General features: G+C 43.2%; 6 protein-coding genes across 8 annotated transcripts; 2 read left to right on the forward strand and 4 right to left on the reverse strand.

The window, feature by feature from the left end:
• Nucleotides 1–890: 890 nt before the first annotated feature.
• LOC128310544 (serine/threonine-protein kinase pakD-like) lies at nucleotides 891–3,747 on the forward strand. The gene is made up of 4 exons (XM_053047210.1): nucleotides 891–1,230; nucleotides 1,300–1,386; nucleotides 1,458–2,285; nucleotides 2,396–3,747. The coding sequence occupies exons 1-4, from the start codon at nucleotides 1,200–1,202 to the stop codon at nucleotides 2,653–2,655; spliced, it is 1,206 nt and encodes a 401-aa protein (XP_052903170.1). The 5' UTR covers nucleotides 891–1,199; the 3' UTR covers nucleotides 2,656–3,747.
• A 156-nt stretch (nucleotides 3,748–3,903) lies between these two features.
• Nucleotides 3,904–4,668, forward strand: LOC128297288 (uncharacterized). Its single transcript, XM_053032908.1, has 3 exons — nucleotides 3,904–4,080; nucleotides 4,142–4,324; nucleotides 4,393–4,668. Exons 1-3 carry the CDS (start codon nucleotides 3,904–3,906, stop codon nucleotides 4,615–4,617), a joined length of 585 nt encoding a protein of 194 aa, XP_052888868.1. The 3' UTR covers nucleotides 4,618–4,668.
• Nucleotides 4,339–6,360, reverse strand: LOC128297287 (pachytene checkpoint protein 2 homolog). Its single transcript, XM_053032907.1, has 3 exons — nucleotides 6,116–6,360; nucleotides 5,376–6,052; nucleotides 4,339–5,294 (listed from the first exon to the last, which is right to left on the reverse strand). The coding sequence occupies exons 1-3, from the start codon at nucleotides 6,166–6,168 to the stop codon at nucleotides 4,729–4,731; spliced, it is 1,296 nt and encodes a 431-aa protein (XP_052888867.1). The 5' UTR covers nucleotides 6,169–6,360; the 3' UTR covers nucleotides 4,339–4,728.
• Nucleotides 6,361–7,982: 1,622 nt separating this feature from the next.
• LOC128297268 (phospholipid-transporting ATPase ABCA1) lies at nucleotides 7,983–14,888 on the reverse strand. 2 transcript variants are annotated; one of them, XM_053032883.1, is made up of 7 exons: nucleotides 14,660–14,888; nucleotides 13,857–13,977; nucleotides 11,619–13,785; nucleotides 10,811–11,547; nucleotides 10,414–10,746; nucleotides 9,004–10,337; nucleotides 7,983–8,928 (listed from the first exon to the last, which is right to left on the reverse strand). In XM_053032883.1, the coding sequence occupies exons 1-7, from the start codon at nucleotides 14,837–14,839 to the stop codon at nucleotides 8,746–8,748; spliced, it is 5,055 nt and encodes a 1,684-aa protein (XP_052888843.1). In that variant the 5' UTR covers nucleotides 14,840–14,888; the 3' UTR covers nucleotides 7,983–8,745. The 2 variants fall into 2 exon arrangements, with proteins under 2 accessions (XP_052888843.1, XP_052888844.1); XM_053032884.1 differs by lacking the exon at nucleotides 7,983–8,928 and having other exon boundaries at nucleotides 9,462–9,504; nucleotides 9,576–10,337.
• A 451-nt stretch (nucleotides 14,889–15,339) lies between these two features.
• LOC128297187 (zinc finger protein 62-like) lies at nucleotides 15,340–17,623 on the reverse strand. 2 transcript variants are annotated; one of them, XM_053032787.1, is made up of 4 exons: nucleotides 17,428–17,623; nucleotides 17,238–17,356; nucleotides 16,997–17,169; nucleotides 15,340–16,801 (listed from the first exon to the last, which is right to left on the reverse strand). In XM_053032787.1, the coding sequence occupies exons 1-4, from the start codon at nucleotides 17,554–17,556 to the stop codon at nucleotides 15,840–15,842; spliced, it is 1,383 nt and encodes a 460-aa protein (XP_052888747.1). In that variant the 5' UTR covers nucleotides 17,557–17,623; the 3' UTR covers nucleotides 15,340–15,839. The 2 variants fall into 2 exon arrangements, with proteins under 2 accessions (XP_052888747.1, XP_052888746.1); XM_053032786.1 differs by having other exon boundaries at nucleotides 15,340–17,169.
• A 331-nt stretch (nucleotides 17,624–17,954) lies between these two features.
• Nucleotides 17,955–19,914, reverse strand: LOC128296917 (uncharacterized). The gene is made up of 3 exons (XM_053032448.1): nucleotides 19,765–19,914; nucleotides 19,565–19,706; nucleotides 17,955–19,486 (listed from the first exon to the last, which is right to left on the reverse strand). Exons 1-3 carry the CDS (start codon nucleotides 19,828–19,830, stop codon nucleotides 18,045–18,047), a joined length of 1,650 nt encoding a protein of 549 aa, XP_052888408.1. The 5' UTR covers nucleotides 19,831–19,914; the 3' UTR covers nucleotides 17,955–18,044.
• Nucleotides 19,915–19,943: the final 29 nt, after the last annotated feature.

Here is a 19,943-nt window from a genome sequence, read left to right on the forward strand (position 1 = left end):
CGAGACACCAGCAGTAAACAGATCATGCAAGATGATTGGAACGAGCTCTAGTATCTCTACTTTGGATATAATTTAAGCGTACTTCGAAGCAGCTAGTCTGCGAGAAGATTGTACATATATTGTGAGACACGATCCCGTAAAAAAAGGATGTGTTATTTGATCATACATAATTCGGCAAACGGCAACTCTTTGTGTGTAACTGAAAAATAGTTAGTAGATTGCGTAGACCTCGGTTCACCGCTAACCCTATTTTTGTCTAAGCAGATCAATCTGATCACAAATAAATTGAGCAATAAGCAAACAAAATGTATAAGATCTAAATTTTTCAGACTAATGGCGTGATGACACGAAGGTATAGCTGATGACGGTGTCAACCTCTTAAGTCAGACGAGACCGGTACCAAAACCTGTCCAGACCGTTTACCCGTTTCAAGGATCGGCATCGTGGTAATAGATCCCATAAAAGGTGAATTCTAGTAAGCACGTTATCGCAAACATGACCAAGTTAAAACAAGTAGAAATCCAAATTGAAACCGGAGAATGATGGGATTGTCTGCAATATCGCCCAAAGCGCATGATTGCAAGGATAAAAATAGTGAGCATTAGCGATGGAATTTCTTACCGAGATTTTCGTAGACGGTGCAAACTGAACGTTGGTTTCTCAATACAGTAAGGCAATTCAGAGTAAGTTATGTATTGCTATGGCAATAATTCAGCAGTTCTTGCCTCATCATTTCCGGAAAATAAAAATAATAAACCACCCTGTTGCAGGGAAATCAATTATTACCCAAAAAGAACCATCTAGGGAGCGCTGACTATTTGCCTGACAGCTCGACTTTGATAGCTGTCATTTTTTGACAGCGCCATTTGGTGAAGGTAGAAGTTTGCAAAGAAGTTTGTTGATCAATTTGCAACATCCATTCCTTGCGTGCTGCGTGAAGCTAACAAATTTTAATGTGCTAGCGTTACTGCCCAAGTGCTTGCTCGCTTTACTAACCTTCATCCGGCAATAAAGCAAACCGTAGCATTCGGATAACCGGAAAGGAACGAAGAAACGAAATACGCGCCTCGTCTATGCACGGTGCTGCAATTGCGCACGGACGCAGCGGGCGGATGCTTACTGTCTCGCACTAAAAACAAAACAACCTAGCAACAGCAACAACGATAAACGCGGTACCAGCGTAGGGAAAGAAAATAAAAATGGACAATTGCCACAACTATGCAACCACATGTAAGAGACTTAGAAACAATTAGAAATCGTTGATTGTCCGTTTATTTACGCTTTTTGGTTCACTTGCAGCGAAAAAGAAACGAATCCCCATCTCGGACGATATACACATCATTATCAAAAAGTTCCGTGACAAGGACAAGCACGACGAGAAGCCTTGTGAGTGTGTCTCTGTTGAACATGTTACCGTTCTGTGTGTTGGGTCGTTTACCGTCTTCCACTTGTTACAGCTACATCTGGTGACCATGACTACGACGATGAGCATAGCATGGATTCGGAGGAACTGCGGCGCGTACGGCACCAAGAACCGTCCTCTTCCTCTACACTGGTAGGCATTGCATCGAATAGCAACAGTAATAGTACAACATGCCCCAGCGGCACCTCGTTACAGACAGTCGGCTTGGGGAGCAACCATGCAGTGCAGGTGCAGCTGCCACCACAGCAGCACATCATTTCATTAGCCCAGACCCATACCGGGTTGGTGTCGAGTGCGAACCTAGCATGCCAAAACAGCAGCAACCAGTCGGAGGACATCAAGCACATACTGCGAAAGTTGTCCAATATCGAGGAGCTGCTGAAGGTGGTTGTCGAACAGAGTCTAAGCCGTCTAACGACGATAAAACAGGAGACGGGTGCGACGCTGACGACCGCTCCCGGGGCGCAACTGACGGCGGTCGATACGAGCCAAATAATTCAGCAACATCATCAGCAACAGCAGCAGCAACAACAGCAACAACAACAGCAGCAGCAACAACAACAACAACAACAACACCAGCAACAAACGGTTACCCAGAATGCGGAGATTGAATCATGCTTCAAGTTCCCGATTCGCTCGCTGAAGGAGCTGATCGAGCTGAACAAGAGCATCTGTGGCGACGAGTCGCTGTACAACAAGCTATTCGAGCATCTCACCAAAATAAGACTGGACTGTGACCAAAACATTGTAATTAATGCGCTAACATCGATAGTCAGTGACGAGGTGCTGGATGCGGTTACGTGGGACACTGGGAAGAAGTTTAAACTATCCTCGGTCGTGCTGTTTAGCGATTCGCTGTACGGTGAGCAAAACTGATCGGATCGTACCGATGGCAACCGTTGGGCATTAGCCAATTCTGTGCCGTGAATGGAATTACAACGTAGTCCCTTTTTCTTCGTTTATTCTTTACAGTCGCTTGGTTTAAGGACAAAATGAAGTACGACGAGTATGTGACCGAAATGAAGGATGCCATCGAACGATCGCACAAGCGGCACGCTAAGGTAAAAACGAAACGAAACCAACAAAGCGTCCAACCACAACTGCAGCAGCCCCAATCCCTGCAACCGATCATGCACTCTCCATTGGGGACAAGCAACAGTGCCAGCACAAACGTCCCGCCAGGGACCGTCAGCACGATCAGCTGCGACAATAGTGCGTTAGTGCTCGAATAGTGAACGGCAGCGTGCAGTATGTGGCATTCTGGCAGAGGAAAAAATGAGACGATGTACGAACGTTCGAAGTGAAGATTTTTTTAGCCACCATCGTATCTATTCCTCTCCCTTCTCTCTCACCACTCGTGGCCATCGGCGGCACTCTGCACTTGTGTTTTCGGGTTTGGTTGTTATTTTGCAGAACCGTACTCATATCATTTTGTAATCGGCATGCTTTATGTATCAAATCCAATACAATTCTTCGGTGTTTGAACACAAGGTTTAGATAATGTTGAATCTTAACAGGACCTTCAAGCGGTGATGTTTGACTATTTGGCTGCATAATAACAGAGGTCTTGCAGTACAGCTAATTGATCTAAGCATAAGACTTCCGCTCATCAGTTTCAAAAGTTTAGCAAAGATACTTGTTGTATGAAGCTGATTATTCGGTTGTAATGAAACTACGAGACCTACTGTGTATATAATTCGCAGTCACAAAGGACAGTCCTTGCAAGAAGGAAAATATTGGTCTCGATTGGGTTCGAACCTTCTACATGTCTGGTACGTTTGACCGTATAATGCTTGGCTGAACATGGCAGTATCAGAACACCGTACTAGTAAAAATACACGATTTTCGAAGTGTCAGTTACAGCTACATACGAAACAGACAGTGGCACATCTCGAAACACGTTGCCACAAATGGCACACCCAAATAGGACGAGTAATGTAAAACTCTTGAGTGAAGCACATGTCTTTTTTCACTAAGAACCTAAAGCTGTAAATTCGTTAGCGCCCAGCCATAAAGCATCGGCAGAGCGTTGTAAATTAGTTATGCAATTGTTTTGTTTTGTTTTTATACTGTTAGAATGTTCATTTTCATCCCATATAAAACGATGCAACTCGTGTGGCGGGGGAACACAGCAGCGAATGTATGACAAAGTGTTTTGTTTTTCACTGTACACACATTTGGCATCAGCCTCTAGAGAACTAAAATGCTACATAGCGTATATGTGAGAAGCAGATGGCAAATTTTAGGTTTAGAACGTTTAGAATTATAATATCATCAAACAAAAACAAACAAAACCTTATGAATAAAACAATGCAAGAAACCCCCTTGTGTCAGGGAGCGGGAATCAATGGTTTTCGGGCTTCCATATGTTGTAATTGTTGCCGAATCATAGTAACCGATGAAACGTTAGATGAATCGACCAGAAAGAGAAGAAAGTTACACACGACCCGTACTACGCGAAAGTTGCTTCCAAAAGAGGTATGAGGCTAAGTTTTGAAACGCGGTTTTGTACGTTACCAGCGGCACGCTGGACGTTTCCGCTTACCTATCTGCCACTGTCGGCCGGCTGCACATTGTCTAACATATGTTCAGCATGGTTACCCTCCGATCCTTCGGATGCAAGAATCTTTCTTCACTCGTGTTGTACACTACTTTTGGCAAGTTTCAAACAATTTGCAGACATATGAACACATTTTAATTTTATCTTATTTATTGTAGATGAATAACTTAGCTTCGTTTGTGTTTCTACTGACAAGAGATGCGGTTCGAACCACACAGCCAAACGATCCGCCAACGAAGGGCCCAAGCTACAGCCCAAGGGCTCACCTTCACTATCTACTCATCGTTTGGCAGACAAACTCTTTGCTGGTGCAGGGCTACATTTGGTATCAAATTTCTCATGTAAGACACACTCAAATGAGTAACTAATTGGTAAGAATTGAAAACGTTTTATTGTATCTCTTTAACAGTATCTACATGTAGAAGATCTAGTGCACCTTCTGCCACTGTGCCTTTCTTTACTTTGCTTGGACACTTGCTACGCGATCGCACTGATTGGCAGCATTCGAATGATTGCGAACATTTTTTATAAAGCAGTCATTGTCGCGTTTCATGCCATTGCATGGCTTACGCTCTTACTTAGCCTAATGTGTGCAGTGCACAAGGAGTACGTCGGCTGTAGCTTCATTACCTAACAAATTTCCCCAACATAAGCCAACCAACAAAAACTATGGATTATTTATCAATGGAGGAATAATAGAGTGAATAAAAAATATAAACTTCTTCGTATGGCGAAAAGTAACGATTCATAACGATTTATGCAATGTGGCAATACATTCTCCAGATACGTTGCCCTGTACCAGCAGGAACTTATCACTTTGCACCTTACGTATTGTTTGACGCATGGCGGTAAGGAAGTTTAGCATACTGTCCGTTTCTTTTTTTACGAACAGCGCATGCGCAAGGAATGGAATTTTGCGCAACGTTCGACCGCTCTGTCCTACCGACAGCTTAACGATCTGTAGCAAAATGTCGAGTACAGTGCAACTCGCCCGTCCAGGATCAGTGGCAACCTCGTAGCTCGGAATACCGTCAAACACCGAGGCTGACAATCGCCGATTGGATTTTCCTTCCTTCTCAACAACACCAATGGATTGGAGATGGTGCAAGGCCGTCCGATAAATTTCGTAGATGGCTCGTTCTGTCGGATGACCTATATACTGCACGAAGTCGGCTCTATCAAGGAACGCCGTATCGATGCTGTCCGTTAGGTTAGAAGTTGCAAGGATGAATACGTTTGGGAAATGACGTAGACGATCTAGTTGAGTTAGCACGGCATTCACCACCCGTATGCTATCGCTCGGTTCGTTTGCTGCAAAAGTAAAAAAACGCTTATAAATGAACAATTAGAGCAAAAAGATAGAACAATCCTGATTAGCCAGGGTAAACTTACAAGAAATTTTTTCCCTAGCGAATGCGATGGATTCAACCTCGTCCACAAGCACGCAGACCAAAGAACGTTCATCGTCCAGCAATGCGAGGATCTCGCTGAACACTTTCTGCACCAGCTTCCCGCTTTCGGAAAACCAACGAGAAAACAAACTGTGGCTGTTGATCTCCACCAGATGGGCGTGCCGGTATTGTGCGTTCATTTTTATGGCTAACTTTTGAGCAATGGCCCTACACAGGCTCGTTTTGCCCGTGCCCGGTGGCCCGTGAAACAGTGCCAGACGATTGCAAGTAATCAGATTCTTATCGACGCCCTTGCGGGTAAAAAGCATGGAACTTTCGGCAAACGCTAGCACACTGTCTTTTATCCCTTCTTCGTAGATAAGACTCTCCCACAGGCCGTGCAACTCTTGGGACGGAAGCAACATATGTTGGGATATCTCCATTTCTTCCGAATCGTGTTTGATGGTTTCCCCTACGGCAGGTGTCTGCTGGAGCACGTAGAAGTTAAACTGCAGCGCCGAACGTACCATGTACTGATCGATGTTCGTGCACACCTCCACTTGCACTACGAACGGCACCGGTATGGTGAAAGTAGTGCCCATCTGAATAGTTTCGCGTTCTTCTAAAATGTCGTGCACATGCTGGTAAACCAAACAGCTCTGCTCCGCTTTATTGAATCTGAAAAAAAGGAGAACAATGAATATCGAAAAAGAATGTTTTGATGCAGAAATTGTTTCATACCCGTGGGTGCAAGCCACCTCTAACTGTATGGTTGGAGCAACTATGTCGTTCATCGTTAGGTTGGGTCAGTAAATTATACTTTTGATGCACTGTTCGCAACAACTGCTGTTTGGTTATCCTCTTCGCAAATACGAACACTTACCAAATTTTCATTACAAATCTTACAGTAGATAACAAATGAAAACGACGCTTTTCTATTCTTCAATTTGTACTAGCGCAGCTCAAGCAACTCCTCACATTCTCTGGTGTAGCTAGCAATCTCGTGCAAATTTATGTCGTTTCTTTTCAACGGCCATGTTTAAAATCTTAGCTGTCAACACTTGTTTATAATACATTCTAGGATTCTTCAAATATGGAACCATTCGGTGACACAGGGTGGTAAAGACTAGTGATGGGTAAAATCCATTTTTCCCAAGTCGGATTAGTCTAACCCCTATTCTAGTGAGAGCCTTATGTATCAGGGGAGTATTTGCTATCACTTGCATTCCCCAAGACCACAGGCATTAATTTGACAGATACCTAATATTGCCAAATACCTTGGAGCAAGCAGATTCCTTAAATTTCGGTTCCTAAGCAATTCCATTAATTTTTGTTAGGAATGTGATATACTAAATATCTGGCAAGTCAAACTTTAAACAACCGGTTCGAATTTTTGTTGAACACATGATGACCTATGTGGTCATAGCGTTTAACACCGCATGTGGCAGATCCGTGACCAGTCAATGAACTGCAGGTTCAAACGGAGGTTCAAACAGAGAAAAACGGTTGATTTCTGTGGTGAGCATTTGCTTACTGAACTTTTTCTACAATTGATGTTTTATAGCATTCTTCCAGCCATTAGGTGCGGGGCACGAGAGATGACAAAATGCTGACAAATTTGTCAAGTGACAAAATCAGCTAAAACTATTATACCGTTGCCGCGCACACAATTGTTTTCAGATTTCCAATACCACGAGAGCATGTTTTTCAAGAGGTGACACCTGCAGCATGGAATAAATTTGCCCATCACTGTTGCATTGCATACTATCAAACCCGCGAGAGCGATCGCTAGTGTAAGGAAGATGGATGAAACGGAAAACATCATTCATCTCGCTCAAACTTTTCATCGGCTGGTACGAAATGCCATACAAAACCAACTGTTTTCAGATTTCCAATACCAGGAGAGCATCCACGGAAGAGGTAGCTAATACAGCAGTTTTGCTCAAAATCCGCTGAAAGGTATGCAATGTTTAAACGCTAGTTTTCCTGTTAATCCAGAAAAATTTCTTCGAAAACTACCAGTTTCCGAATGTATAATACCAGGAGAGCATCCACGGAAGAGGTACCACCTAGTACAGCAATTATGCTCGAAAATCGCCAAAAGGTATGTAATGTTTAAACACTTACTTTCCATACAAACCAGCTGTTTTCAGATTTCCAATACCAGGAGAGCATGTTTTTCAAAAGGTAACACCTGGTACCAGCCGAGCAAGCACAAATCACGCGCTTCCCGGTAGTTGCAATCCCAAGTTGTTGCATGTAAGATGTTGCATGCCAGATGTTGCGCGACATATGTTGCATGCCAGATGCTGTGCAACATCCTGGTACTCGGCTGGTACCAGGTGTCACCTCTTGAAAAAAATGCTCTCCTGATATCTAAAATCTGAAAATAATTGTGTGCGCGGCAACGGTATAATGGTTTTAGCTGATTTTGTCACTTGACAAATTTGTCGGCCTAGGGCGAGACCCAAGACGATCGCCTACTCCGCCTACCGTTTGATCCGCCGCTGGATTCATGAATTCACTGTTAATTACCCATCACTCGTGTATGCATAATTATATCTTCTTTTGTGTTTATGGTCATCGTGTGTAAAACGAAAATCATCTATTAAATATATTAAATATTTTATTCATTCCAAAATGTGTCACTGAAGCTGGAGTGCGATAACACAATACTGGAGGTTAAGCAATAGTTTGCTCCCCAGAAAGCGAGGCAATCACTTGATTGTCTCTGTAAATATCGTTAATTATACGGGATTTTAACCATAAGCATATAGTTCGATGACTTATTTTTCGAGAAACAGAAAACTTTAATTTGTATAACGCACTCGTTTAATAAATCGTGTTGGATGTAAATTATTCTGAAGCATATGAGGTTAAATTATAAATAATCTTTGGTTATTACCCTGCATTTGCTGATCGAAGTTAAACAATTTTGGAATTCGGATGGGCGCGTTGTAAATATTATTCCTGTTGAAGAAATCTCTGTGCTGTACTAATTGTGGCTCTTAGGTGAACACACCTTTTCCTAGCTACATTCGAAACGCGTGCCGCCTGCTTTGAATCACGAACCATTACCATCGTATGCGTGCCAATACGCACGAATCACAGACCTACCGATACCGTCGAAACGTTTGCGGTTACCATTGAATTTTTATTGATAGCATATTCTACCGTAATCAAGAGCTATCGAATATAATGGATTTTGGTAGAGGGATACGTTTCGATGGAGACTGCATTTGATACGTACGCAGTGGCCCGTATACGATGGTAACAGTTCGCAATTCAAAGCAGGCGGCTCACGACCCGAAGTAAGGGACACGCTATTCGAATGTAGCGGGTAACTGATGTAACTATTGTTTTAAAACTCATTACACAATTTGCAAGTGTGTGTTTTTTTTCCTTTGTCGAAAATGAAGAAAAACCTCTTCCAAAGAACATTCATAAATCGAATAATTTTCGATTTCTCGTGTATGTTTCTTTTCAAGCTCGATGACTTGACGAAACAGTTCAGATAATTCGAGAGATGGACTTACGTTGAATTTCAGCAAACCCTGCAAAAAGGTAAGATTTATATAACATTAATAATAAAGCAGCTGCTAGGAATATTTGTATGATTGCTTTCAAACCTGATGTTTTTCCTGCAGTGAGGCTTTACAACCCTCTATCACCGCTTCAATCAAGGGTTTAGGATTAGAGACGGTCTCTGCATTGCTAGCATCGCTTAAGACGATCTTCAGCTTTATCCATAAGTTATAGCCTTGCCCAAGCCGTTGCTTTAAGTCTGGAATGGTACCGACACATTGAAGACGCCCATCAACCATTATAGTGAGCCGATTGCAAAGCTCCTCGCATTCATCCATGCTGTGTGACGTTAGCATTATTGTTTGATTTTTGCGCTGAATAGTTTTGATCGTTTTCCACAGGAAATGTCGCGATTTTGGATCAACGCCGGTGGTGGGTTCGTCTAACAGTACCACCGGTGGGCCTCCGAGCAGAGCCAGTATCGTGTTTACCTTGCGTTTGGTGCCGCCCGAACACTCGTTCAATGTATGGTCCTTGTACTGCAAGATGTCCAACCGCACCAGCCAGCTTTCTATAAGAACCACGCGCGCCTTGACTCCTTTAAGCTGTGCAAAGTAATCGATCAATTCAAACACCGTCATAAAATCGAGCAGAGCATCGAATTGCGGACAATAACCATATTGGTGACGATATTTCAGTGCGTTCGCCTCACCAGCCTCGCAATCCTGCAGAAAAATTTTCCCTTCAGATGCTGGTAGATTGCGTGAAAGCATTTGGAAGACAGTCGTCTTTCCGGCCCCGTTCATCCCGAGTAATCCGAAGCATTCACCCTTCTTCACTGCAAAGCTGACACTTTTCACTGCCTCATGGTGGGAGTACAATCTCTTCATATCTTTCACTATGATCGCGTACTGCTCAATGTTTTCCTTTGTGTTTATCAATTTGTTTACCAATTGCATTTCATTATCCACGTCATCGGTGGAGGGTGTTGTTGGACTGTCGGTTTCGTCGCGTCCACCTACTTCTGGATGGCGGTTGATCCGTGATTGTTCATCTTCTCGCGATGTCGAACGGCTAATGTTTCGGCATGCTTTGCAGATGTTTTCTCTGGCTGATTCTTTACTTGTTTTCATCTGTTCTCTTCTGTAATTGTTTTCCATTACTTCACAAAGGAGGTATGTTAGCACTACCAGTTCAATTAATACAATTATTACGAATGAAAGTCTTTCTAGACATATCAACTTATTTGCGACCGAATCAGCACTATCCCTGTTTTGCTGAATAGCTATTTTTTGATAGGTTAAAACCTTTTGATTTTCATACACTACACGCATCGAGTATTTCAGCGCAAACTCGGGGACGAGATGTAATATTGCAATCCAGATTATATTGTTCTCGATATCTTCGTATCCATTACAGAAAATCAAGACACCAGCACCTGAAATTAAGGGAGGAAAATCATGGTTCAAGGAAATCGTAGTAGGAAACACTTAATCATACTAAAATGCACCAACCTCCGACAATCATAAGATAACTCATGATTGTGATCGCAGTGTTGGTGCTCTCCACACTCTTACTGATGATGTAAATCACTATGAGCGCACGGTAGCCGTAGAATAAGAGGGCTCTAAATATACCAAACTTGGACATGTTGTCAAACACCTCTGTATGATCCATTAAATTCACGAGCAAGATGACTACCATACATACTAGCGTATGTAGACCCATGTCAAAAAGATAAGTCCCGCTTAAATACACCTTTCGTTTTATGTTTTGAAGCTGCCGAAAGCCGGACAAATTTTCTTGCAAAGGCATTAGCAGATATATCAGCATATAGATGAAGAACGCTGTGGAAACAAAGCAAAACGATCGTTATTATCTCTATTCAGGGCATTCGAACGTGCAAATTACCTATCGCGATTAGCTCTGTGAAGTAGAAGGGCGTCTTGATGTCTATTAGCTGTTTTCGCGTTGAAGGAATATTGCCCGTATGGACTGTTGCACCAGGTACGTCGGCATAGAACCGCAGACATAATGTTGTAAAAACAGATTCCGAAATTCCTGTGCTGTGCACGAGGTTATTGTTGTACAGCACCCGGCATTCTACGTCATCGCTGGTATCGTTACATTCAATTCCTACCACCACCTGATCGCGGTAATCTGTGTAGTCGACTGCGATTTGTTGCTGTAACATATCTTGTAAGGAAACATTTTCCATCACCACCATCCTTACGCCATTAATCGAGGACCGTTCAAAGTCCGATTGAATAGTTGCGAGCTTCCCGAATGCGCGGTTTCCAGTGCTATCAGCTGCGCGATTGACGACAAACACTCCACGCGCCTGGTGGATCGCCTCTGCATCTAACGTTACTGCTGGAAGGGTTTTTGCAGCATCGATGGTACTGGATGTGAACCAAAAACAGCATGGTGTCACCAACAGTGGTAGCGCTAGCAAGAATGCGTAAATGTGCATGTTTCTTTTCATGTGAATCCACTTTTTGCGCCAAATCGCTCTGTAAACATTGATCGTGTTTCCGGTTTCACTCGAAGTTTCAGCTTTCGTTGGATCTATCTCGCTTCTTGCACTCGTCATTGGACCATCGACACTTTCTTGGTGATGTTGCAATTCCTTTTTGACGGTGCAGGAACTGTAATTATATTGCAATAACGTTTAATTAACAGTCCACACAATCAAAGCTGATCAATTTTTGCTATTTACTTTAGGAATACTTCCTCGAGTGTTGCATCGGCCATGCCGATCGTTTCGATGCCTAAACTAGCCTTATCCTCCTCTAGGTCTTTCAGCATAGCTGCATATTGGGCCACATCGTCGTATGGCAACGTAACGGCTAATATTTCTTGAACCGAATCACGAGCGACAGCGTTTGGAACGTGGTTTAGGATCACGTTCCAGGTTTTGTCTTGGTCAAAATGCTTCCCCTTGCATACTTTTAACGTGTAACCTTTTCCGTACTCCCGTTTTAAATACAATGGTGATCCAGAAGCCAACAATGTGCCATGCTCCATAATCGCTACCCAGTCCGCCAGAACATCTGCTTCCTCCATGAAATGCGTCGTCAGTAAAATCGTATGATCTTGGCGCAATTTCAACAAAGCGTCCCATATGTCACGACGCGATTCGGGATCCAAACCGGATGTCGGCTCATCCAAAATAAGCAGCTTCGTGTTGCCTATGATAGCATTTGCCAGACAAAGCCGACGCTTCATGCCCCCGGACAGCGTATGTACTAACGATTCACTCTTATCGAGTAGATTTACTTTTTCCAGCACGTTCCGTACTTGTTTCTGTGCTTCGGCTTCATTCAAACCTCTCAAACGACCGAAAAACTCTAAATGTTGCCGGCAGTTTAGAAACGAAAACAGCACATTGTGCTGTGGACAAAAGCCTATTCTCTGACGGTATCGATTAGGATTATGTTCTCCATCCACTGCGATCGTTCCAGAAGTGGCTGGCAATAGTCCGGTGATGATGTTCATCGTCGTGGTCTTGCCTGCCCCGTTATGTCCGAGGAGTACGGTAAGACTACGGCTATACAAATTGAGTGAAAAATCTCTAACCGCTACCTTGACACCTCCCGTGCGACCTTTGTAGGTTTTGTTCAGATTAGAAATCCTTAGGACATTCTTCACTTCTGCAGTGGTAGGTGATTCTTCGGTGGGCAGTCGATATTCTTCTATTGTATTCTGGTTAGGTTCCTCATCCATATATGGTATACGACTCATTTCAACATCGTTGCCCACCTCATTGCTGTGACTTGAATTGCTACGTTGCAAATTTTTTTCGCTTTCTGCGTTAATTTTGTTTGTATTTCTTACCCCATCATTACAACACATCCAGTAGCTTTTCGAAAGGAAAAACCCTTTGGACTTTGGAGTGCCATACCGCCCGGGCCACACATTCGAAACGTAGAACCATAGAAACAGCCAAAGTATTAATCCTAACAGCTGATAAACCAACACAAGAAACAAACTTATATTATCCAGCCCGGGATATCCCACGGTGAATAGATTACTAGCTCGAACCAAATGGCCAGATGATTTAAAAACATCAAATATAAGTCCTACGTAGCATAAACCGACTACGGGAAACAGGCAAAATAGTGAAACTAGTTCTTTGGACAACATTGACAGAAAATATGGTCCAAAAAATATGATTGGCGCCACTGCCGTTGCCACGGTTGATGATTCTAGGGTAGTGCTGAGGAAGAAGGTGAAGGTAATCAGATTCACCATAGTGAAAATGCTGAATATTATAAGGTACCCCCATTGTGCTGCAGTCACGTCCCAAAAACCGTTTCCAGCGGCTATTGCAATGCATATCCAAAAAATCACAAAACACTGAGGGAAGTTTATAACAAGCTGTGCTGCTTCCTTCCAGTAGCTTTCTGAACAAGCGATTTTCAAATGCTCTCTCGTACCGTTGGCGCGCTCTTCAACCATGGGAAGAAGCAAAGCGAATGTGGCCATTATTGAGAATGCTAGAGCTAAGGCTGTCATGAGATGAATCGATGGTGCCGGCGTCTGGGGTCCCCTTTTATTGTCTACGGGAATGTGCCCATAAGCCACCTGCAGTCGTGGTACGTCATTGTTCTTATTTTGCTTGGCCAGCATCGACACGTACGACTGGTCGATAGCATTCTGGAGCGCTAGAAAGCCACTCTCAACATACTCGTTGTCGCGTTTTTGATAAACCGAAAATACGTCCTGCGAGTAAACGATATCCGTGAGAAAGTTATTGTTTTTCGTACGTATAACGAACTGCAATCGTTTTTCAGATATGTTTTGGAAGTTCACTCCAAAACATATGTACGGGTTGTCCAACAATGCAAATTCCATCTCAGTATCAGTGGCACAAGGTAACACTCCTAAAAAAAAGTTTCCATAAATAGTAATAGTTCCAATATTTAGACAGTATTGCGCTATGTCAGTATTTTACGTTCGTCTACAATATACAGCTTTTGCCGCACGGTTTCCATGAGAGTTTCGGTCAACTCGGTTCGAGGGGCGTAGTATATTTTGTTGACCAGCTCACCGGGGAAGTAATCAGCCAAATCATCCTGTATATGGGAAGAAACAACACACCATTATTTCCGTTACGTCGTTAGCAATTCGTTGCTGACTATCGCATCAAAAGATTGATTAATGTATTCGTCGCATGAGGTTCCGGTTGTGTACGTGATAAAGCTGCAAAACATACTGAAGCTAATCGTACCAAGCGTGACCCTATCGCGTAGGATTCATTTTGATCGTATAATGCGATCCGGGTTTAGCTGTTAACTGATAACTTCCTTACTTTTAGAGAAGATTTCTTTAACAACCCATACTTTTGTTTTGCTACATAAACAGCTTTTTAGAGGCCCTTACACGGCGAGGTCCTGGCGGCCGCCTACTCCGCCCATCGTCAAGTTCTGCACATCCTTCAAGCACACAACGAAAGTAAAGTGCCGACCGCGTTTCGGGGAAGGGTCGATACTGACGATCCTAACTCAATTTTCGCTTCCGTCCGACCCTTTTTTGTATGGAGTTAGGGCCATTTTCCCCTCTCGTTTTTGAACGAAATTCCGTTCCCTATGCACACCGGGTTAGCATCACTTAAATTTAGATGATGCGGTGCTGAACGTGTTAACGTGTCGCCAATTCTGCCTCGCTGGTTAGCTGCCAAGCTCGGCTATTGTGAGGCCTCCCAAGCTTTCTTTCGTCCAGCTCGTACAGCTATTTCTCATTGTTTGTTAAGCTTACCTGAATAATAACATTATCTCCATCATTTTCTGTTGAGTTGAACGTAACGATGCTTTGTGGTATGTTTATTACACAAATTGTCACAGCAATGGGAAACAAACAGTGTACGATTGATCGCACAATATGTACCCGTTTTTCAATTAGCGCTGTTGAACAAAACAATTTCAACAGGCGACCCATATCTACACACTTATTTACTGTTCCATTTTTTGAAGAACGGCCACTTTTACGAATTGGGCACAAATCATTTGATCAGACGACCTGTTTTGACAAGCGTCTGCTTTGTGGCGTTATACTACCCAAGCAACAAAAAACTGAATTTCGATTATCCGGGGGCTGATTATGCGTGGTCTCTGTGATTGTTAAAACTGTTGCAGAATGATTTTAAATAACAATTTAATTATTTCGGGTTGGCGAAGCAAGAAAGCAAATTTTATTGTAAGTTGGGTGCTCTAATTAGATAGGGAATCGAATATCATGTTTCTAAACAAAGTCATGCCATGTATCTCCTCTGAGTACTTATCTCCTCGCGAAGCGATGGTGCGGCGGCTGATAACGAATGGATGGGCAGTAACCATAAGCTTGAACTAATCATAAACTGAATCCGTGTGCTGGACGGCTTTACTGATGATTTTATTTGCATTTTATGAGCTAAACCAAAGATCAGTTCGAAAAGGGCAATAAAGATCGTACTGTAGGGTTTTTTTGTTCAATTTTACTATATTAATTTTAGCATTACAATTCGAACAGTTTTCAAAACTTACTTATCTGGCCCAAAAACCGCGGCATCGTCGTGGAATATTCCGATCGGTCGCTTCAATGTCATCTCTCCATCGCAATTTGCGCTTACGGTGGTATGGTTTACGTACTCGGTCGTCCTGTGGCATTCTCATGACATGACCGATCCACCGGAGCCTGACGAGTTTAATTTGCTATACGATAGTGAGTAAGGCATGTGTGTGTACCGGAACTATATCACTGCTCTGTAGTCTCAGTTTCATTCGTCGCCACGTGTATTGGAAAGAGAAGTTTTTTTCAGATCTTCAGATCAGATTTTCAAACCTTGAAATCTTTTTCTTTTACGTATTATCTACCAGTTCTTCTTTGGTCCTGCCAGCTCATGCCAGCCATGTATGCTAGACCACATAGCCAGATTCCGGAGCCGAGAGTGCAATTCCAATCATCGTCCATGTTCCCTGTGCTTGTGTTTATGAAACGAACTAGGATCTGTGAATTGACGGCTACAAAGTTCGCACTGGTACGGTTTCTCGCCCGTATGCAATCGTAAATGGACCGTCAACGTTGGTTTCCGTTTAAAGCTTTTGTGGCAAAACTCGCAGGTGAAATTCTTGGTGTCACTGTGCACCACCTGCATGTGTCGATCGAAAGAACTTTTGTACGTGAAATCCCGAATGCAAACGTCGCAGTGATATGTCTTCCTGCCACGGTGAATATTTTCGTGATCTTGCAGCGCAATTCGTTTGTTAAACGAGCGTCCACAGAACGAACAAAAATACTTCGGTTGTCGGCCTTGGTGCGTATTGTACTTGTGCTTCTCTAGCTTGGTTTCAGTGGTGAACTTCTTATCACACATCGCACATTGGTACAGTTTCACGGAAACGTCCGCGTGCTGCCCTGCTAGATGTTGAAGTAGATCGCGATGAAATTTAAATTTAATCCGACAGATAAAACATTCATTTGGTCGCTCCGGGACACCTTTGGTTGCTTTGGATTTCTCTTGATATGTACTTTTTGTATTGTGAGATGCTCGGTGTTGGCGGGCTGCGGCAATAGAGGTAAACTGTTTGAGACACAGATCGCACCTGTGGTATTTCATTTCTTGCTCTGCATGCATCTGTTCCACATGTTTGCATAAATCCTCATTTTTATCGAATTTTTCATCACAAACCGCACATGTCTGTGGTTTGCTTGGTTTGAGATGACCATCGGTATTTATCAAGTGGCTGATCTTACACAAGCGTTCTTTATCACTTGCGCCACAGGAGTTGTGTCGCAACAGCTCATGAATGAAGGAAAAGCTTTGGCAGCAACCAGTGCATTTATATCCCGCACAATCTTTCTGATGTAAATCCATTTCTGTCTGTGACTGAAATATCTGTTCACAGTACAAACAACCATACGGCCATTGATGGGTGAGCAAGTGATCGTTCCATTCGAAAATGCTACCTAACGTTTTCAAACACTTCCTGCATTGTGTGGGTACGATAACGTCCTTATGTGACGCATCAAGATGTTTCCTTATGTCGTGGTTCGTCCCGGAGAACGATTTGCAAATGAGACATTTATGTTCTTGTTCGTTTCGACGCGTTCTCGCTATGGCGGAAGCTGTTTCATCGATTCCTTCCGATTCGTTGTTGTATTCGTACCAATATTCCTCATCGTTGGACGAGAGCCCTTCGACTTGCATTTTGCTTGCCTCATTCGTGCCAGCTACTTCCAGTACATCGGTCTCGTATGAGGTATTTAGCACTTTGGTCTCCCGTTGTAGACTGATGAATAAAAACAATTTTTCAACATCAAACAACTCTCCACGAACTTATCATACGATCGCACTTACCGCAAAAGTGAACAGAAAATGCTGTTTATTCTTCGAATCTCGGTCATGATGCTGAAAACAAGACTGATGTTGGTTTCGCACTCAGAGCAAACAATTGAATATTCATCGGTAGGGAGCATCTTTTAAGTAAATCGCCAGTGATTGTTAGCAGAATTAGCAAGAATATTGAATAGAACGATGCTTTACTTACCTCTGTCCCCAGAAGCACTTGCAACTGGCTGCATTCTTCTTCGGAATTGAACAATTCGAAAAAACTTCTAGTGCAATCGGTCTGCTTTAAGCAGAAACGGCACATGTTACAACTAAGTTCTGTAGTCATGCTGAAAACCAGACCTAAAACGACGTAAACGTATTCAAAAGAATTGCAAAGTTTTCTACAACGCTGTTCTTCCGTGGGCCGAGTCCATTCTAATGTTGTTTATGTTTTGTTCAAGACATCTACAACTGTCAACGCGTTGCTAAAAGAGCGGGGCTCTCCTAATTACGGCCCGCATGCGGTCTTCAAGGGCCTCATGCCTGTGTGTAATGTCCCGCAAGTTAATTCGTAAGTGGCTCCCAGAAAGGGTAGTTTCAACCAATGCGCCCCATGGGCTGAAAACTTTGGAGACCCCTGCTCTAGAGCAGAGCAAACCATTCATCAGGAACAAATTCTATTTTTTAAATTTTGAATTATCACTTCAAATAGAAACACATTTTTATAGAACTAATGTAGGAAGCAATTAATGTATGATTTATTGGTATGCAACGGCATTTGAACAATATACAGTAAAAGATTTCTCATCTTGAAACAATCCCACTCCAATACCCTTAAAATTCCCATCCACGGTATTCGTTCAATATCGCATTATTATCCTTCCGCATACGTCTGACGGCACTCGCTTCACCCTTCGGCACGAGTCGTTTCTTCATGTCTTTCTTTTCCCGCTGCTGAATGTCTCCTTTTATACGATTGCTGACTATCGACGGCGCTATTGTACTGGCCGTGGTGGAATAGGATCGAACGCTTCGTGCATCATCCAGTAGTTTTCTCACCATCGCCATACGATACTGCCGTGAGTTCGTATCGACCGTTTTATCTTCCGGCTCACTTTCAGGATCATCGGATTCGATGTTGGCTCGTGCGTCCGGTTGCACCAACTGCTCTGTGGAAGAACAATCTTCCTCTATCTGGCGCTGCTGGATGATGGTAAGGTTGTCTGGTTCAATTTCTTCCTCTTCATTGCATTCGGGTATTTCAAGTTCTGCTTGGTTCGACAATGATTCTAGGTAGCTGAAAATAGCTGCGTTCGGTTCTTTCTTTTTCGATTCCTTCTGCGACTGTTTGCTTTCCGACAGTTTAATTTCTTCCTCTAATTTTCGACGACATTCCTCTAGTTCCTTCTCATCGAGAAGGGCATGCTCATCATGGTGATTAATTTCAGGATCAGCCGTTTCATTATCTGTATCTTCGTCGGTATCTGATTGATCGTTTTCTGAACATTGCGACCGGTTTTCTGAATGGTATTCCTTCATCAGATCGTCCTCCATTTCCTGCGTAAAACCATACCCTGAACAAAGAACTTCCCGATCGAGTTCGTCATCACGCTCCAGATCTCCAAATCGTGGATAATCTTCGCTTTCGTATCCAAACTTCTTTCGGAACAGTTCGCGCACACCTTGCACGTCTCGGTCAAAGTACATTTCAGCATTTGGATGTGACGTCGAAACCATTTGCGGAAAATCGATCAAGATCGGACGTTGATCGTCCGTTATCATGATGTTGAATTCGTTAAAATCACTGTGTATAACGCCGCAATTTCCAAGCCGCACGATAAGATTCATCAAATCGTCGTACAGTGCTTCCACATTGCCCACTTCGGACACGTTTGTTAGTGGGTAGCCATTAACGAGCTCCATTATAACACAGTGTCGGTTGAAATCGACCGGTTTTGGTACGGGAAAGCCACGATCGTACAAGGCTTTCATGTAGGCAAACTCGCGCGTTGCCGAAATGCGCGACAGATAAAGCCAGCTCATCTTGCGTCGTTTTCCATGATAATCACGCTTCTCACGCACATTACGGAAGCAGATACGACCGAGACGGTGCAGTTTCAGACACAACGAATTCTCCTCCTCATCAACCACGGTATAGATGTTTGATTCCTTACCGACTCCAATCTGATTGCCGAATCCGGCAATAGCTCCACGTAGTGTAAGCGATTTCAGTGCCAAATAATCGTATCCGGCATTTGTCAAACGGTATCCATCGACTACAAACGTTAGCAAGAGAGCGAATGAGAAACGTATTTTTCAACCCAATATTACAAAAATGCAGCGTCATTACTTACACCGTTTGCCTCGCTCGTACGTAAGGAGCTTATGTTTGCACAGTTCCCGCAACAATTTATGTATTCCACCGCTCTTTAGGCTTGCAATAGCGGCCACCAGAACTCCCGGCACAAGTTCGTGATTTTTCATGCCCATTTCGATCTGCACCAGAAAGATAGATATCAACAGCAATCAAAAGCATTGAGTATCCACTACTTACCGCTGTTAAGATTCGAAAATCTTCCTTCGTGAGATACCGAAGTATCGTTACATTGAGCTTTCCCATGTTTTTCCGATTTGTTATATGCTCCGTGTACAATTCCGAGATTTTCCTTCCTCGTGCTTTGAGTTTCTGTTTACATCTGGTTGTCAGAAGGAATGTGCCAAACGCCCAAGATA

Source organism: Anopheles moucheti, chromosome 2, assembly GCF_943734755.1.
Source record: "Anopheles moucheti chromosome 2, idAnoMoucSN_F20_07, whole genome shotgun sequence".
Lineage (NCBI taxonomy): Eukaryota > Metazoa > Arthropoda > Insecta > Diptera > Culicidae > Anopheles > Anopheles moucheti.

Coding starts and splice junctions, on each gene's coding strand:
- LOC128297288 (XM_053032908.1), top strand. CDS start 3,904: ATGAGGCTAAGTTTTGAAACGCGGTTTTGTACGTTACCAGCGGCACGC. Junction 4,081..4,141: donor CGTGTTGTACACTACTTTTG/GCAAGTTTCAAA, acceptor TATTTATTGTAG/ATGAATAACTTAGCTTCGTT. Junction 4,325..4,392: donor TTTGGTATCAAATTTCTCAT/GTAAGACACACT, acceptor TCTCTTTAACAG/TATCTACATGTAGAAGATCT.
- LOC128297287 (XM_053032907.1), bottom strand. CDS start 6,168: ATGAACGACATAGTTGCTCCAACCATACAGTTAGAGGTGGCTTGCACC. Junction 6,053..6,115: donor GAGGTGGCTTGCACCCACGG/GTATGAAACAAT, acceptor CCTTTTTTTCAG/ATTCAATAAAGCGGAGCAGA. Junction 5,295..5,375: donor CGCTAGGGAAAAAATTTCTT/GTAAGTTTACCC, acceptor TTACTTTTGCAG/CAAACGAACCGAGCGATAGC.
- LOC128297268 (XM_053032883.1), bottom strand. CDS start 14,839: ATGGGTCGCCTGTTGAAATTGTTTTGTTCAACAGCGCTAATTGAAAAA. Junction 11,548..11,618: donor CTCGAGGAAGTATTCCTAAA/GTAAATAGCAAA, acceptor ATATAATTACAG/TTCCTGCACCGTCAAAAAGG. Junction 10,338..10,413: donor TTATCTTATGATTGTCGGAG/GTTGGTGCATTT, acceptor CCTTAATTTCAG/GTGCTGGTGTCTTGATTTTC.
- LOC128296917 (XM_053032448.1), bottom strand. CDS start 19,830: ATGGGAAAGCTCAATGTAACGATACTTCGGTATCTCACGAAGGAAGAT. Junction 19,707..19,764: donor ATTTTCGAATCTTAACAGCG/GTAAGTAGTGGA, acceptor TTTCTGGTGCAG/ATCGAAATGGGCATGAAAAA. Junction 19,487..19,564: donor GTACGAGCGAGGCAAACGGT/GTAAGTAATGAC, acceptor TAACGTTTGTAG/TCGATGGATACCGTTTGACA.
- LOC128297187 (XM_053032786.1), bottom strand. CDS start 17,556: ATGACTACAGAACTTAGTTGTAACATGTGCCGTTTCTGCTTAAAGCAG. Junction 17,357..17,427: donor AAGTGCTTCTGGGGACAGAG/GTAAGTAAAGCA, acceptor TTTACTTAAAAG/ATGCTCCCTACCGATGAATA. Junction 17,170..17,237: donor ATTTTCTGTTCACTTTTGCG/GTAAGTGCGATC, acceptor TTTATTCATCAG/TCTACAACGGGAGACCAAAG.
- LOC128310544 (XM_053047210.1), top strand. CDS start 1,200: ATGGACAATTGCCACAACTATGCAACCACAT. Junction 1,231..1,299: donor CCACAACTATGCAACCACAT/GTAAGAGACTTA, acceptor GTTCACTTGCAG/CGAAAAAGAAACGAATCCCC. Junction 1,387..1,457: donor CAAGCACGACGAGAAGCCTT/GTGAGTGTGTCT, acceptor CACTTGTTACAG/CTACATCTGGTGACCATGAC.